Source organism: Pongo pygmaeus, chromosome 18, assembly GCF_028885625.2.
Source record: "Pongo pygmaeus isolate AG05252 chromosome 18, NHGRI_mPonPyg2-v2.0_pri, whole genome shotgun sequence".
Taxonomy (NCBI): Eukaryota; Metazoa; Chordata; class Mammalia; order Primates; family Hominidae; genus Pongo; species Pongo pygmaeus.
In genome coordinates, this window is record NC_072391.2 from 42,948,097 (window position 1) to 42,966,932 (window position 18,836).

The 18,836-nt window shown below is 38.7% G+C and overlaps 1 protein-coding gene across 1 annotated transcript; it reads right to left on the reverse strand.

The window, feature by feature from the left end:
* Positions 1-959: 959 nt before the first annotated feature.
* Positions 960-18,581, reverse strand: LOC129015243 (cyclin-Y-like protein 1B). Its single transcript, XM_054452868.2, has 3 exons — positions 18,417-18,581; positions 2,742-2,910; positions 960-1,109 (listed from the first exon to the last, which is right to left on the reverse strand). Exons 2-3 carry the CDS (start codon positions 2,901-2,903, stop codon positions 996-998), a joined length of 276 nt encoding a protein of 91 aa, XP_054308843.2. The 5' UTR covers positions 2,904-2,910; positions 18,417-18,581; the 3' UTR covers positions 960-995.
* Between the last annotated feature and the right edge of the window lie 255 nt (positions 18,582-18,836).

An 18,836-nucleotide genomic window follows, 5' to 3' on the forward strand; every position in this document is an offset into this window, starting at 1 on the left:
ACCAGTAATCTCTTGAACCACTGAGGTGCACTGGAAAATGTGAGTTGTGGTGTGTCCCTGTGTTAGAATTATTGAGAGGCTTTTGTTTTGTTGACAAGTGCTGAGACCACACAATGCACCAGGGCAAGATTAGCTGGGAAAATGATCTTCTGATAATGTTTTGAACCCAGATGTTCCTCCTTTGTTGTTTTCCCGGAACTGGGTAAATTCAGTTTTCACTTCTGTAGCTCCCCTAACAATCCCAAGGCCAGGTCTTCTACTGCTTCCCTAAGTGGCATTCCTACTGCTTCCCTCTAGGTGACCTGGGGGAAGATGAGCTGATTTCATCTCTTCCTTTATAATCCTGATGTAGGGGCCTCATTTCACATGCACAGATTTCCTCCAAAAACTAGAGAGCAGGACTGAGCCACCCTGGTGCTTGCAGTAATGACAGCCTTGCCCCGATGCCACTCTCTCTTCCCACCATTGTTGAATTTTGGGCCATCATGTATTCAGTGCCTCAGTGGACAGAGAACCAGACCCAGGTGCCCTCACAAATCTGGAGCTGATTCTAAAGTTTTTTGAGCTCCAGCTCAGCTCAGACCACTGGCACCTGCTTAAGACTGTGGGTGACTCTGGACACCACTGGCCCTTGTTTGACACTGTGGGTGACTGGACTCTGAACTGGGATGTGCAGTGTCCATGTGACACTCCTTCTCCCCAAGAGTCGTTCAAGAAGATGGCGCCCTAGGAATGCCATCTGGACCCAGTGGAAAAGGAAGGGCAGGAAGCACCTGGCACCCACTGTTCATATCACCATCACCCAGTTCCACAATGTGGCTAACTGGAAGATGTTTCCTCTTGATGAAAATCCTAAACACTAACAACAACAAAAAAAAAAAAAAGAAAAAAAAAGAAAAAAAGAAAATCCTAATTTTTTTTTTCAGCAGGACAAGTGATATTTTCTTTTCTTTATTGTTGAGAAGTTCAGGATCTTATAAGGCTAATTTCTCTCTTTAAGATAAGATGGCATTAGTGCACCGAATACCAATGAAATTCATGCTGATAGCCCTTTTCGTAGCAGCGGCATCTTGATGCAAGTCTTTGTATTCACACGGCCATGACATAGCCTAGAAAATTCAATCAAAGAGAAAACAAGTACAATTTTAAAAAGGGCTCCAACATTTTTTAAAAGGCATCGCTGATGAGAAGCCACACATACAGATTCCTTTAGATGGTTCCTTTGCACCTGCTTTGGCTGAGGTTTACAGGGTCTGGTTCTGAGGATGCTACTCCCTGCCCATTCACTAAGGTGATCTCCTTTAAGGGCTATGAATAGATTGCCAGAGCCAAGAGGAATTTATTTTATTAAGTTATTTTAAAATTGGGCTCGTTGCTTGATGATACTGTCACATAAAAAATAAAATAGGACTCCTAAAGATTTCAAGAGTATTGTGACAAGCACATAAGAAAAATATCATTTGTTACCTGTGCACATCTTACCTGTGTATATGTTCCTTCAACATAATAAACATACACTTGTGCCAAAAAATCAGTTTACTCAGCGATTCAAATTCTCCCCAATCCTTGTTAGTTACTATATACTCAAAGCAAATTTTAATGAGGCAGGTGTGTGCTGGACTGTCTTGGAACACCCAAGAAGTCTCATGACTGAAACACCAAAAGGTGCTACTTTACATGCACATTGTGGTAGAAAAATGTATTATTCTAAAGTACCACCAAGATACCAGAGAAAGTGGCAATTTTAAACATCTGTATTTCAGTGGTAATTTTCCTGTATACTCACCAAGAGTCATACGCCATAAATCATACGTTACCCCAGGAAAGTTACCATTTTCATTAAAAACCCATGTCCTTCCTACCCAGTACTTGAAACACTGGCACCTTATACAGTCTAAGTACAAGTCTTTCAGCTACTACTGCTTTGTCTAATAAACTCATGGGACTGCACCATGATATATACAGTAGATGATAACACGAATTTGCAAACTGCATAAGTAAAAGACAGTTAAGAGCAGTAAGTGTACTGTGTATGTAGATATAATTAGGAATACTATTGCATTTATTCACGTATCGTTATGTGAATGTAGATATAATGTAGATATAATGTGTATTGTTATGTGAATGGGTAGAGGTTAAAAATAAAACCCATTAAGAACAGACTAAATTTAATTAACAACATTCTGAATTATGGTCACAGCAGAAAGGATATCAATACATTTTTAAGAATATGGATCCTTGACTGGGCACGGTAGCTCACGCCTGTAATCCCAGCACGTTGGGAGACTGAGGCGGGTGGATCACCTGAGGTCAGGAGTTAGAGACCAGCCTGACCAACATGGAGAAACCCTGTCTCTACTGAAAATACAAAATTAGCCAGTGGTGGCACATGCCTGTAATCCCAGCTACTCAGGAGGCTGAGGCAGGAGAATCGCTTGAACCCGGGAGGCAGAGGTTGCAGTGAGCTGAGATTGCACCATTGCACTCCAGCTTGGGCAACAAGAGTGAATCTCTGTCTCATAAATAAATAAATAAATAAATAAATAAATAAATAAATAAATGACTATGGATCCTTGTATAAACCATACAAGAAAAGAAATATGTTGCCAAAGAAATAGAAGTTTTTTGGTCTGTTAATTTTAAGGCTTTCATTTTCCTAATCACTACTTAACATGATTTTGTCACAGATGCTGGCTTCTGTGGCCAATGGAAAACTCCACTAAGTGACTTCACATACTTACCTTCAGTTTCTGTGCTTTATCTTTGTGAAGAAGATGAAACAGAAAATACACACCATGGTCATTTGCCAAGATCAAATGATGCAGGTCAAAGTAATATTTTGCATAAACACTGGCAGACACATGAATATTAAACTCAAGTAGCTCCAAGAAACACTTCTCCATCTTGCTCCTGGGGTAGAAGAAACACAATTAAACCAATAATAGGACAGTTCTAGGCAAGTGGGTTAACTTAAAAAATATCATTCTGAGCTGCTAGGATGCTCTAAATTCTGTTTTGAAACAAATAAAGGCTGCCTGGTCGGGTTCCTACACTGATGTCCAAGAAAGACACAGTTGCTTTGGGTCTCTTCTGCATCCCAGCACCCCAAGTTTGGGATGAGGGAAAGGTGGTAGCCTCTTCTGCACTCCTGCTGCGGACTCAGGGCTCATTCTTGAGAGTTCCCTTAGGGCAGCTGCACAACTCAGACTCCATGCTCACTCACGAGCCCCGCAATAGCAATCACATGACAAGAATGATGGGTGCCATTTATTAGCTCAGAAGGATCTCCAGACATTTTTACCAGGACAATAACAGGAAGGGGCTTACTGAAGTAGAGAAGCACCAACAGGAGGACTGGGCACATCACCAAGGCAACAAATGGACCCATGGAGAGCCATCCTATTATCTCAGAGGAGGAAAAACTCTAAGGCTACAAGAAGGATTCATCCCAAATAAATACATAAGCAAGCTACATTCCATGACAAAAAGAATCCGCTTCCCTATGCTCCAGCCCACAAGGCTATGTCAAGGGGGCATAAAGCAAGTTTCTGCTCACCTTAGTATTATGAAGAGTTGAAACTGCCACTATGACAGGGCAAGGATATTCTTTAAAGTTTGAAAGGCAGAAAAATCAAGGAGAGACATTTTGGCTAGACTAAACCCATTTTATGATGTGATTTCTAGTAGGGCCCTGGCCTTATACATGCAGTGTTGCTCCTGAGTTGGGAATGCAACCCTGAAGTGCTCAGTATCTGTCACCCCTGGCCAGAACAGGATGTGGGGGAGTTGAATGCAGTGGGAAAGGAAAGGGCTGGGACCCATCCTCTGCCACAAGGTCATCCAGCCATCCTCACCAAGGCTAAATTAATAGGTACACAGGGTAAATCTGGGTGCTTTCAGAGTAACCTCTGTAATGAGTTAATTGCTTAAAAATGATCAGTATCTGAACAATGTATTTGGTTTCTTGGTTTGAAAGCTTTAATATTTTACCCACTGGCTAAGTCAACAAATGCTTGATGTTCTCCTGTTAAGGGGACAGTCAGACTATGAGCCAAGATATGGTGATCTCATTTGCTGAACTTAAAACCCAGCTGAACCTACTTCTAAAATTAATTTCCTGTTCACATGTCCATAAGTCTATAGAAATGTAAATGAAATAATATTTGAATAGACAGCTGATCAGGACCCGACTTACTACAGGAATTAATAGCACTTCATGATCCCTTTTTATTTTCTCCACTAGTACATTGTAACTGTGTAGAAATACAGTACTTCACAGAATTAACATGTCTATTAATAGAAGTTTAATCACTGAAGAAAAGCATTCTGTATATAGAATATGCATCTTCTGGGCTTTGTGTTTTATTTTTATTATTATTATACTTTAAGTTCTAGGGTACATGTGCACAATATGCAAGCTAGTTACATATGTATACATGTGCCATGCTGGTGCGCTGCACCCACCAACTCCTCATCCAGCATTAGGTATATCTCCCAATGCTATCCCTCCCCCCTCCCCCCACCCCACAACAGTCCCCAGAGTGTGATGTTCCCCTTCCTGTGTCCATGTGTTCTCATTGTTCAATTCCCACCTATGAGTGAGAATATGCGGTGTTTGGTTTTTTGTTCTTGCGATAGTTTACTGAGAATGATGATTTCCAATTTCATCCATGTCCCTACAAAGACATGAACTCATCATTTTTTATGGCTGCATAGTATTCCATGGTGTATATGTGCCACATTTTCTTAATCCAGTCTATCATTGTTGGACATTTGGTTTGGTTCCAAGTCTTTGCTATTGTGAATAGTGCCACAATAAACATACATGTGCATGTGTCTTTATAGCAGCATGATTTATAGTCCTTTGGGTATATACCCAGTAATGGGATGGGTGGGTCAAATGGTATTTCTAGTTCTAGATCCCTGAGGAATCCCCACACTGACTTCCACAAGGGTTGAACTAGTTTACAGTCCCACCAACAGTGTAAAAGTGTTCCTATTTCTCCACATCCTCTCCAGCACCTGTTGTTTCCTGACTTTTTAATGATTGCCATTCTAACTGGTGTGAGATGGTATCTCATTGTGGTTTTGATTTGCATTTCTCTGATGGCCAGTGATGGTGAGCATTTTTTCATGTGTTTTTTGGCTGCATAAATGTCTTCTTTTGAGAAGTGTCTGTTCATGTCCTTCGCCCACTTTTTGATGGGGTTGTTTGTTTGTTTCTTGTAAATTTGTTGGAGTTCATTGTAGATTCTGGATATTAGCCCTTTGTCAGAGGAGTCGGTTGCGAAAATTTTCTCCCATTTTGTAGGTTGCCTGTTCACTCTGATGGTAGTTTCTTTTGCTGTGCAGAAGCTCTTGAGTTTAATTAGATGCCATTTGTCAATTTTGCCTTTTCTTGCCATTACTTTTGGTGTTTTAGACATGAAGTCCTTGCCCATGCCTATGTCCTGAATGGTAATGTCTAGGTTTTCTTCTAGAGTTTTTATGGTTTTAGGTCTAACGTTTAAGTCTTTAATCCATCTTGAATTGATTTTTGTATAAGGTGTAAAGAAGGGATCCAGTTTCAGCTTTCTACATATGGATAGCCAGTTTTCTGAGCACCATTTATTAAGTAGGGAATCCTTTCCCCATTGCTTGTTTTTCTCAGGGAATCCTTTCCCCATTGCTTGTTTTTCTCAGGTTTGTCAAAGATCAGATAGTTGTAGATATGCAGCGTTATTTCTGAGGGCTCTGTTCTGTTCCATTGATCTATATCTCTGTTTTGGTACGAGTAGCATGCTGTTTTGGTTACTGTAGCCTTGTAGTATAGTCTGAGGTCAGGTAGCGTGATGCCTCCAGCTTTGTTCTTTTGGCTTAGGATGACTTGGCAATGCGGGCTCTTTTTTGGTTCCATATGAACTTTAAAGTAGTTTTTTCCAATTCTGTGAAGAAAGTCATTGGTAGCTTGATGGGGATGGCATTGAATCTGTAAATTACCTTGGGAAGGATGGCCATTTTCACGATATTGAATCTTCCTACCCATGAGCATGGAATGTTCTTCCATTGGTTTGTATCCTCTTTTATTTCCTTGAGCAGTGGTTTGTAGTTCTCCTTGAAGAGGTCCTTCACATCCCTTGTAAGTTGGATTCCTAGGTATTCTCTTTGAAGCAATTGTTAAAAGGAGTTCACTCATGATTTGGCTCTCTGTTTGTCTGTTGTTGGTGTATAAGGATGCTTGTGATTTTTGTACATTGATTTTGTATCCTGAGACTTTGCTGAAGTTGCTTATCAGCTTAAGGAGGTTTTGGGCTGAGACAATGGGGTTTTCTAGATATACAATCATGTCGTCTGCAAACAGGGACAATTTGACTTCCTCTTTTCCTAATTGAATACCTTTTATTTCCTTCTCCTGCCTAATTGCCCTGGCCAGAACTTCCAACACTATGTTGAATAGGAGTGGTGAGAGAGGGCATCCCTGTCTTGTGACAGTTTTCAAAGGGAATGCTTCCAGTTTTTGCTCATTCAGTATGATATTGGCTGTGGGTTTGTCATAGATAGCTCTTATTATTTTGAGATATGTCCCATCAATACCTAATTTATTGAGAGTTTTTAGCATGAAGGGTTGTTGAATTTTGTCAAAGGCCTTTTCTGCATCTATTGAGATAATCATGTGGTTTTTGTCTTTGGTTCTGTTTATATGCTGGATTACATTTATTGATTTGCATATATTGAACCAGACTTGCATCCCAGGGATGAAGCCCACTTGATCATGGTGGATAAGCTTTTTGATGTGCTGCTGGATTCTGTTTGCCAGTATTTTATTGAGGATTTTTGCATCAATGTTCATCAAGGATATTGGTCTAAAATTCTCTTTTTTTGTTGTGTCTCTGCCAGGCTTTGGTATCAGGATGATGTTGGCCTCATAAAATGAGTTAGGGAGGATTCCCTCTTTTTCTATTGATTGGAATAGTTTCAGAAGAAATGGTACCAGTTCCTCCTTGTACCTCTGGTGGAATTCAGCTGTGAATCCATCTGGTCCTGGACTCTTTTTGGTTGGTAAGCTATGGATTAGTGCCACAATTTCAGATCCTGTTATTGGTCTATTCAGAGATTCAACTTCTTCTTGGTTTAGTCTTGGGAGAGTGTATGTGTCAAGGAATTTATCCATTTCTTCTAGATTTTCTAGTTTATTTCTGTAGAGGTGTTTGTAGTATTCTCTGACAGTAGTTTGTATTTCTGTGGGATCAGTGGTGATATCCCCTTTATCATTTTTTATTGTGTCTATTTGATTCTTCTCTCTTTTTTTCTTTATTAGTCTTGCTAGCGGTCTATAAATTTTGTCGATCCTTTCAAAAAACCAGCTCCTGGATTCATTAACTTTTTGAAGGGTTTTTTGTGTCTCTATTTCCTTCAGTTCTGCTCTGATGTTAGTTATTTCTTGCCTTCTGCTAGCTTTTGAATGTGTTTGCTCTTGCTTTTCTAGTTCTTTTAATTGTGATGTTAGGGTGTCAATTTTGGATCTTTCCTGCTTTCTCTTGTGGGCATTTAGTGCTATAAATTTCCCTCTACACACTGCTTTGAATGTGTCCCAGAGATTCTGGTATGTTGTGTCTTGGTTCTCATTGGTTTCAAAGAACATCTTTATTTCTGCCTTCATTTCGTTATGTACCCAGTAGTCATTCAGGAGCAGGTTGTTCAGTTTCCATGTAGTTGAGTGGTTTTGAGTGAGATTCTTAATCCTGAGTTGTAGCTTGATTGCACTGTGATCTGAGAGATAGTTTGTTATAATTTCTGTTCTTTTACATTTGCTGAGGAGAGCTTTACTTCCAAGTATGTGGTCAATTTTGGAATAGGTGTGGTGTGGTGCTGAAAAAAATGTATATTCTGTTGATTTGGGGTGGAGAGTTCTGTAGATGTCTATTAGGTCTGCTTGGTGCAGAGCTGAGTTCAATTCCTGGGTATCCTTGTTAACTTTCCGTCTTGTTGATCTGTCTAATGTTGACAGTGGGGTGTTAAAGTCTCCCATTATTAATGTGTGGGAGTCTAAGTCTCTTTGTAGGTCACTTAGGACTTGCTTTATGAATCTGGGTGCTCCTGTATTGGGTGCATATATATTTAGGATGGTTAGCTCTTCTTGTTGAATTGATCCCTTTACCATTATGTAATGGTCTTCTTTGTCTCTTCTGATCTTTGTTGGTTTAAAGTCTGTTTTATCAGAGACTAGGATTGCAACCCCTGCCTTTTTATGTTTTCCATTTGCTTGGTAGATCTTCCTCCATCCCTTTATTTTGAGCCTATGTGTGTCTCTGCACGTGAGATGGGTTTCCTGAATACAGCACACTGATGGGTCTTGACTCTTTATCCAATTTGCCAGTCTGTGTCTTTTAATTGGAGCATTTAGTCCATTTACATTTAAAGTTAATATTGTTATGTGTGAATTTGATCTTCTCATTATGATGTTAGCTGGTTATTTTGCTCATTAGTTGATGCAGTTTCTTCCTAGTCTCGATGGTCTTTACATTTTGGCATGATTTTGCAGCGGCTGGTACCAGTTGTTCCTTTCCATGTTTAGTGCTTCCTTCAGGAGCTCTTTTAGGGCAGGCCTGGTGGTGACAAAATCTCTCAGCATTTGCTTCTCTGTAAAGTATTCTATTTCTTCTTCACTTATGAAGCTTAGTTTGGCTGGATATGAAATTCTGGGTTGAAAATCCTTTTCTTTAAGAATGTTGAATGTTGAATTGGCCCCCACTCTCTTCTGGCTTGTAGAGTTTCTGCCAAGAGATCTGCTGTTAGTCTTATTATCCAGGAGAACTTCCCCAAGCTAGCAAGGCAGGCCAACATTCAGATTCAGGAAATACAGAGAATGCCACAAAGATACTCCTCGAGAAGAGCAACTCCAAGACACATAATTGTCAGATTCACCAAAGTTGAAATGAAGGAAAAAATGTTAAGGGCAGCCAGAGAGAAAGGTCGGGTTACCCACAAAGGGAAGCCCATCAGACTAAAAACAGTATTTTAAAATAAGTAATTTTGATATAATTCCGTTTCTTCCTTGGAATTATATTTGAATTCCATTTCCCCAACAGACTTGTATTCTGTTAAAGACCTCTTCAATGAGAACTACAAACCACTGCTCAAGGAAATAAGAGAGGACACCACTGACTTTCTTCAAAGAACTAGAAGAAACTACTTTAAATTTCATATGGAACAGAAAAGAGCCAAGACAATCCTAAGCAAAAAGAACAAAGCTGGGGGCATCACGCTATCTGACTTCAAACTATACTACAAGGCTACAGTAATCAAAACAGCATTGTACTGGTGCCAAAACAGATATATAGACCAATGGAACAGGACAGACACCTCCAAAATAACACCACATATCTACAGCCATCTGATTTTAGACAAACTTGACAAAAACAAGCAATGGGGAATGAATTCCCTATTAAACAAATGGTGCTGGGAAAACTGGCTAGCCATATGCAGAAAACAGAAACTGGACCCCTTTCTTACACCTTATACAAAAATTAACTCAAAATGAATTAAAGATTTAAATGTAAAACCTAAAACCATAAAAACCCTAGAAGAAAACCTAGGCAATACCATTCAGGACATAGGCATGGGCAAAGACTTCATGACTAAAACTGCAAAAGCAATTGCAACAAAAGCCAAACTTGACAAATGGGATCTAATTAAACTGAAGAGCTTCTGCTCAGCAAAAGAAACTGTCATCAGAGTGAAAAGACAACCTACAGAATGGGAGAATATTTTTGCAATGTCTCCATCTGACAAAGGTCTAATATCCAGAATCTAAAAGGAGCTTAAACAAATTTACAAAAAAAAATCAAAAATTGGGCAAAGGATATGAACAGACACTTCTCAAAAGAGGACATTTATGCAGCCAAGAAACATGAAAAAAAGCTTATCATCATTGACCATTAGAGAACTGCAAATCAAAACCACAATGAAATACCATTTCATGCCAGTTAGAATGGCAATCATTAAAAAGCCTGGAAACAACAGATGCTAGCAAGGATGCAGATAAATAGGAATGCTTTTACACTGTTGATGGGAGTGTAAATTAGTTCAACCATTGTAGAAGACAGTGTGGTGATTCCTCAAGAATCTAGAACCAGAAATACCATTTGACCCAGCAATACCATTACTGGGTATATACCCGAAGGATTATAAATCATTCTACTATAAAGAGACATACACATGTATGTTTATTGCAGCACTATTTACAATAGCAAAGACTTGGAACCAACCCAAATCCAAATGTCCATCAATGATAGAATGGATAAAGAAAATGTGGCACACAGACACCATGGAATACTATGCAGCTATAAAAAAGAATGAGTTCGTTTCCTTTACAGGGACTTGGATGAAGCTGTAAACCATCATCCTCAGCAAATTAACACAGGAACAGAAAACCAAACGTTTCCTGTTCTCACTCACAAGTGGGAGTCGAACAATGAGAACACATGGACACAGGGAGGGGACCATCACAAACTAGGGCCTGTTGGTGGGGGGGGGGGGGGTAGGGGGCAAGGGAAGGGAGAGCATTAGGGCAAATACCAAATGCATGCAGGGCTTAAAACCTAGATGATGGGTTGATAGGTGCAGCAAACCACCACGGCACATGTATATAACAAATCTGCACATTCAGCACATGTACCCCAGAACTTAAAGTGAAATTAAAAAAATAATAATGTTTAAGTCTTTATTTTAAACTCACTTTTGGGAGGATATAAGACAAATGTTCACTTTTTCTGTGTGCATATCTAGTTTTCTTCTACACCATTTTTTGATGTGTCTATCTTTTCCTAATTCTGTGGGATCAGTTGACTATATATGTGTGTTTATTTCTGGGTCCTCTATTCTGTTCCATTGATTTTTATGTAGGCAATATACTATTTTGATGACCATACTTTTGAAATATAGTTTGAAATCAGGAGGTTTCAGGCTTTCAGACTTTTTGTTCTAAGTATTTATCTATTAGGTGTCTTTGGTGGCTCCTTACTAATTTTACAAATGTTTGTTCTACATTTTTTAATGGCATTAAAATTTTGATAGAAATTTATTTAGCTCTGTAAATTACTTTTTGTAGTATATTTTAACAATATTAATTTTTAGAATCCATTAAAACAGAGTATATTTCACATTTTGTATTCTTCAATTTCTTTCCTCAACATTTCATAGCTTTCAGTAGGCATATCTTTCATATTCTTGGTTAAACTCATTCTATTTAATGAATTATTTCATTCCATTTGATAATATTGTAAATGGAATTGTTTTCTTTATTCCTTTTTCAGACTTTTTTGTTACTGTAAAAAAACTGCAACTGATTTTCATGTTAATATCACATCCTGCAACTTTACTGAATTACTTTGTTAGCTTCAACAGGGTAGTGTTTTTGTTGTTGCTGTCAGTAAAATGGCAGGTATTCTTAACCCTAGTTACACTTCAAATTGATAGTTGCTATTATCATTTCATAGTTCTTTAAAATATGACCAGATGAGTTTCTGCTGTTATAAATTCAGTGAAATTCAAATGTTCCCATATAAAATAATTTTGTCAGTTTTGCCTGGGCCCGTGAATGAGGGTCACCCCATGGGAGCCAGAAAATGCAGGATGGGGAAGGAGAAGTCGTGCGGGGGAACCAGAGAGGGTCTCCGGGGACAGTAGGGAGGAGAGGGGGTCGTGTTGGAGACCCAGTGGGAAGAGAGAACGGGCCAGAAAAGGGGTGAAGCGTGGGAGCGGGCAACAGGACTGCTTCCTGACCCGGGCAGATGGCAGGGAAGTTTGCTAAAACTGCAGGCCCCAGGGAACAGTGCAGGCAGGGTGGGAGGGAGTGGAGAGGACCAGGTGGACCCCAAGTTCAACGTGGAGAGAGACATTTCCTGGTTCCTTCACCTTGGCCCAGCGTTCTGCGGACATGGCCCCCCAGGGAGGCGGTTCCCGCGGGGCTCGGAGAGCTGAGGGGAGCACAGTCGTTTCGCAGGGCCAGGGTGACAGCAGAAACAAGAGATAACTGTGGATCCCGCTGGCCCCGTGGGTGGACGGGGCCGGGTCGGGGGCGGGGCCGAGCGCTTGTGGCCCAGAGCTGGGACCTGCAGGTGGCCCTGGAGGAATCCACTCACACTTGCAGTGGGCCTTCCGGGAGACCAGTGTGGATTGCGCCGTGGAGACGCCCTTCCCAGCTGGAACATTTGTAAGGCTGGAATTTAAACTCTTGAAAACAACGTGCTGGGAGAAGAACTGGAAGAAACCCGAGTGCAAAGTCCAACCCAAGGGAAGTAAGCAGAAATGCCTGGCCTGCATCAAACTGGGCTCCGAGGATAAAGTTCCAGGCTGGATGGTCACTGCCCTATAGAGACGCAGGCTCTGCGGGACCCTGAGGAGCACCAGCGACCCCGTGAAGCAAGGCCGAGCGGACGGTGAGGACCCCACAGCTACTGCTTCCCTGCACAGTTCACCTTCTCCAAGGCCCGGCCCCCAGCTGAGCCCAGCGCTGAATTGCAGGGTGCCTCCTGGACCACTGCCGGAGGTGACCAGTGGAAGACCCCACCTCCCAGGGAGAAAACCCCACTATACCCCCAGCTAATAAAGCTGCTCCCCCAACCAAAAATAAATAAATAAAAATTGATTAAGAAAATTTCATCTGGTCTTTGAAAATAATGTGTATGCTCCATTTACTGGTCAACATAATGCCCATTTATCTATATGCCTAATTAGTCAAACTTTTTAATGAAGTTATTTAACGTTATGATCTTTTATTATGGAACAAAATGTTAAATTTGATAATGGTTTTAATAGCACGTAATATGCTTGAAAATATGTCAATTTGTGATTGCCAATGAATCTTTGTGTTATTTTACGATGTGGGATATTCTGTCTACAAATGTCTAATGGCTTAGAATCTTGCCTTGCATATTGTCTGTGCTAAGTACTAACTATTCTAATTCATCAAATTATCTTTTTATACCATTCTTAAAATACAATATTATTTTATATTTATTTTTATTAAAGTTATTTTTCTGCCTATTCTAAATATTTATGAAAATTATGAGGTCTATTCAGTCTACACTCTTGATAAAGGTCAGTTTTTGTCCTCTTTATTAATATGCTAGAGGATGCAAATGCACTTTCATTACAGGGACATGTCACATAGTGATTAAGTATGAACTTTTGGTGTAACCATCATCTGAATGGTGCTTATTGTCCCAATTAGATATTTTCTCATTTCTAACCCCTCTACCAACCTCCCATCTTTCTGAGCCTCCAATGTCTATTTTTCCAGTCTGTATCCAAGTGTGTGCGTTTTTGAGCTCCCACTTACAAAGTGAGAAAGTGTAATATTTTATTTTCTATTTCTGAGTTATTTTACTTACAATAATGGACTCCAGTTCCATTCATGTTGCTGCAAAAGACATTATTTTATTCTTCTTTATTGCTGAGCAATATTTCATGGTATAAATGTGCTGCAAATTTTCTTTTTTCAATCATTAATTGCTAAATTTAAATTGACTCTATATCTGCCATTGTGAATAGTGCTGCAATAAACATATAAGTGTGGGTATCTTCTTTATGTAATGAATTATTTTCATTTCAGTAGATACCCAGTAGTGGGAGTGCTGGATCAAATGAAGTTCTATTTTTAGTTTTTCGAGAAATCTCTATACTGTTTTTCGTAGAGATTGTAGAAATTTACGTTTCCACAATGTATGAGTATTCTCTTTTCCCTGTATCCTTGCCAATATCTGTCATTTTTCTGCTTTTTAATAATTAGCCATTAGGAATGGTGTAAAATGGTATTTCACTGTGGATTTTAATTGGCATTTCTCTGACCATTGGCAATGTTGAGCATTTTTTACATGCTTGTTGGCCATCATTGTCTTCTTTTTGAAAAATATCTGTTCCTGTTATGTGCCTGCTTTTTAACGAGGTTACTTATTTTATTCCTGTTGATGTTTGATTTCCTTGTATATTCTGGACATATGTTCTTTGTCACATGCATAGTTCACAAACATTTTTCTTATTCCATAGGTTGTCTGCTCACCTGTCAATTAAAAGCTTTTTTTCAGGAGCTTTTCAGTTTAATTAAGTTCCATTTGCCTATTTTTGTTATTGTTGTATCTACTTTTGAGATGATCTTAGTTAAGAAATCCTTGCCCAGACAAATAACCAAAAGAGTTTATCGTAGGGTTTCTTCTAGAACTTTCATCATTTCACATCTTACATTTTAGCATTTTAATCTATATTGAGTTAATTTTTGTGTATGGTGAGAGTTAGGGGTACCATTTCATACTTCTGCATATGGCAATATAATTTTTCCAGCATAATATGTTGAATACAATGTCATTTCCCCAGTGTATATTTGTTTTCACTTTGTAAAAGATCAGTTGTCTGTCGGTATGTGGCTTTATTTCTAGGTTCTCTATTCTGTTCCATTGATCTATGCATCTGTTTATATCAGTACCATACTGTTTTGGTTATTAAAGCTTTGTAGTACAATTTTTAAATCAGGTAATGTAATAGTAATATCTCCAACTTTGCTCTTTTTGTTTAAATTTGCTTTGGCTATTCAGGCTTTTCTATGGTTCCATATGAATTTTTTAAAAATTTCTAATTCTATGAAAAATAACATTGGCATTTTGGTAGGAATTGCATTTAACATGTAGATTGTTTGGTGTAGTATGGTGATTTTAATGATAATAATTCTTTCAATCCATAAGCATGGGATGTTTTTCTCATTTGTTTGTGTCATGTACAATTTATTTCCTCAATGGTCTGTAGTTTTCCTCGTAGAGATGTTTCACCAGTTTGATTAATTATATTTCTAGGTATAATACCTTTTTTGTAGCTATTGTAAAAGGAATTGACATTTTAATTCAGCTCTCAGGTTGATTGTTATTAGTATATAAAAATGCTAATTTTTGAACATTGAGTTTTGTATCCTGAAACATTATTAAATTCATTTATCAAATCTAAAAGTTTTTTTGGTGGTCTTTAGATTTTTTTAGGTATAATATTATGTAATCATCAAAGACGAACAATTTGATTTCCAAATTTAAACCATATGGATGCTCCCACCAAGATCAACAGACAGAATTTGTGGGAGGGCACAGATGATGGTATTTCTCTAACATGGTCATGTGATTATGGTTGGAAGCCTAGGCTGAGAAACACTTAGCTAAGCATTGCCCCTCAAGTTTCAAGGTACATATAAATCATTTATGATTTCAGGCCTCTCTCTTAGTAATGTGATTCTGCAAGTTGAGAAGGGGGTCCATGAATTGGCTTATTTAAAAAGTTTTCTCTTAATGCTGATCTTTCTCCCAGTACATCCACTGTAGTATCATTCAGCTAGAGAAAGCAGGCACAGCACACAGAGTTTCTGACACCCAACACTCTTACCACAACATAAATATTTTTGGCCCAAAGTGGAAACCACCAATACCATTCAGAAACATGTTAATGTCAGCTGGCTCTTTAAAGTTTACAGAGGCTAGAGAAGGCTTCAATGTTAAAGTAAGTCTGCATTTGAAAAACATGTACACATGAGTTAATACAATGTTTATTGAGCATGTACTATGTGTTCAGAAGTCTGTTACACAGCACTGTGCTGGAAACATCACATGATGTGATTTAGTCCCCGTCGCTCACTGGGAGTTGGGTGTTAGGTGTCTGTAACTCTCAGGACTTAAGTGAAGAGCCCAACATTTCTATTTTTTCTTACATTTTAAAACTTATTTACCTATAAAGAAAATGTGAAGAATAAAAGCTGTGTAGACAGATGACAGGAATACAGAAATAAACAGTGAACTGTTCAGAGGTTTTTTTTTTTGGTATTTATATTGACTTTCTTGTGCCTTGTAGAGCAACTACTGGATCTGCAGAAATAAAAAACAGGTTGCTAGGTGAGATGTCTCTAGATGCACTGGCTTCAGTGAAAAAGCAATTGTGGCCCACAAATAGAAAATTATTTGCTCCCATTTATCTGTTTTTATTTTCAGGTAATTGTGGGCACCAGCTCAGGAGAGACAGCAGGAGCCACCTCTCAAATTTATGGTCTCTTTTAATTAGTTCTGTGAAAGGAGATTCTAGGGTGAGGCCAGACCAGGGTGAGGCCTTAGAAGAGGGTGGATCTGGGCAGGGCTGAGACAGAAAGTGGCTGATGTCTATGCTGGTGGAGTATTTCCAGTTCTGTCTTTCCTAAGCCTGCCCAGTAGAAACTTGACTCTTAGAGTCTGTGTACTTTTAATCTATTTTAGCCATTTCCCTGTCAATTTTTATGACACACAATAACAAGGAATTTAATCAAAACTCTTAGAGTTTTTTAAGAAAATTATATGAGAAGCTAAAAAATTTATTTTTATGGAGATAAAAGAAATAGGAATAATCACAACAATAGCAATAATTCTTCTGTCATGAATAGCTCTTCAGGTGGTGACATCAGAACTCACAACAACGGCATAAGGGAAGTGGAATAAATGCAGTCAAAGTCCCCTGTACACCACCCTTCTCTCTTCTGACCACAGAATGTTGAATTAAATCATTTAACCATTTGCTTGGGAATGAAAGTATCTGAACAGTAGAAACCATGAATGTTTCATCTGTTTTTCTAATAGTCATATGATGGAGTTTAAAAGTCCCCACCAAATCACATATTAAATTGCAATCCCTAATGTTACAGGTGGGGCCTGGTGGGAAGTGGTTGAATCATGGGGATGGATTCCTCATGGTTCTGTGCTGTTCTTGTCATGGCGAGTACTCACAAGATCTGGTGGTTTACATGTGAGGCATATCCCTCCCCCATTTTTCTTGTTCCCGCTTGTACCATGGGAGACGCCTGCTTCTCTTTAATATTTCACTATCATTGTAAGCTTCTTTAGATGTTAATGTTGCTACAAATTTAACTCAACTTCCTTATAAATTACCTGACAAAATGTTATGTGTTTCATAAATATGATAAATAAATATATTACGACATTACAATATATTACATCATTTGTATTATGACATCACAATTTATCATGATATAATTCACATGTATTATGACATCACCATGTAGTATGACATCATAATTGACATGTATTTTGACAGCATAATATATTATGACATCATAACTCATATGTTTATTATATCACAATATGTTATGATATCATAATGTACATTATGATATCACAATATATTATGATATCATAATTCATATGATTATTATGACATCACAATATATTATAATTCATGTAATTATATCATAATAACATATAAAATTTTGTTAGGTAATTTTATAAGAAAATTGATTTAAATTTTGTAACAACATTGATCTATAAACTTAATAAAACCTAAGAATATTGCCTGCTTTTGTATAAACGACTGCTTTATAATATTATAACATTGACAGAGCAGACGCACCGTCACCTCGGACAAACACTGCCACTTTAAGTTCCAGCTCCCTTTCCAGCCTCATACATTTCAAAAAAATCACTTCTTTTCTAACTACAAGCAGCCAGAAAGAGCAGAGAGTAAAACACAGATAAGACAGCTTAGGCCCAGAGGGAGGTGGGGGAAAAGTCTTTCGGGTAACTGCCAAACTTCAGCCTCACACAATGGGCCCCAGGAAAACAGTGGGCCTTAATAAGCACATTTCTGTCCCTTCAGGTGCACTAAGATAGGGAAGCTAAAAGCAGACTCGGGAGGTATGTCTGCAGCTGCAAAAAGATGCATGGGAAAAGACACACAACTCGCTCTCCTACATAATGCACAATAAAGAAACATGGAAGCAGTCCAAGGCTCTGATAAACTCTCCCATTCTGAATCCTTAAAGACTCTGTCTGTAGGAAAGTGTGCCTCTGACCTAACTCTGCCAGATGTTGCTCTCAAGTCTGTTTTCTCTAAAATAAACCTATCTTGACTGGCAAGCCAATTTTTGTGTCTCTTTCCTCTTTAATTCTTACAAACATGTCAAAATTTGTTTACATGTCAAATAAATTTTATGTGATATTATGTTATCAATATATAATGATATTATAAGTTACATTTAAATCCTATTTAAATTCACACAATTTTATTAGGCAGTGTCTGTCTACCACCCTATATTTTTGGGGGTTCCACTATTTGCACAGCCAGCACACCTGGGAAAACACAGACTCACCCAGCACAGGCTCTTCCCTGAATCTTTCTCCTCCTCAGGGCATCACTTCCTCAGTCAACCAAGTCATTTGAGAGTAGAGACCGAGTACTCCCTAACACAAAAGGTCTCATTCCTGCATGCTTTTCTCAGAAGGCGGGGAAACAAGAAGGTGTTTTTAGGGGACACTAGCTGGGACATACACTAAGCCTTCTACAGTTTGAGGGCTCTAACCAGCAGATACAGACTTCTCAGTAGGAATGGATAAGGCAGCTGTCCTAAACATGGAGCTCCACCATACCTTGTCTCATCTCGTTTAGGCAATTTTGAGAGGCTGCTCTGGAATTTATCTTGATGGTGGATTTCGGGAAACAACACAGGCTTTCATGGGATTCAGGCGGTGTCTGTTGTATAAAGACAGAAGCTGAATGCTCAGGATCCAGGCTGTTTTTCTTGTGGTCCGTTGGGTTACCTGTGTAGGACCAAGTCCTTTTTTACTAGGGAGCCAAATAAATTCTACAGAACAAGGTAGAATTCCCAGGATGACTGACAGAGCATGAGAAATGGTGGAAGTTTCTCTCTCTACCTAGAGTTTTTGCTAGTTCAGGAATCACAGGCTGATTAAGTTACCACCAGCTCTAACCTAGTCAATTCAATTCAGTTGTGTTTGATCTAATTATCGTCTCCATTGTTAAGGTAGAAAGGGCCTTTTTATTTGGTT

Excerpts from the sequence above, each read along its gene's own strand:
- LOC129015243 (XM_054452868.2), bottom strand. The coding sequence starts at position 2,903 with ATGGAGAAGTGTTTCTTGGAGCTACTTGAGTTTAATATTCATGTGTCT. Across the intron at positions 1,110-2,741 it reads ATAAAGCACAGAAACTGAAG|GCTATGTCATGGCCGTGTGA; the intron begins GTAAGTATGTGA and ends TGAATTTTCTAG.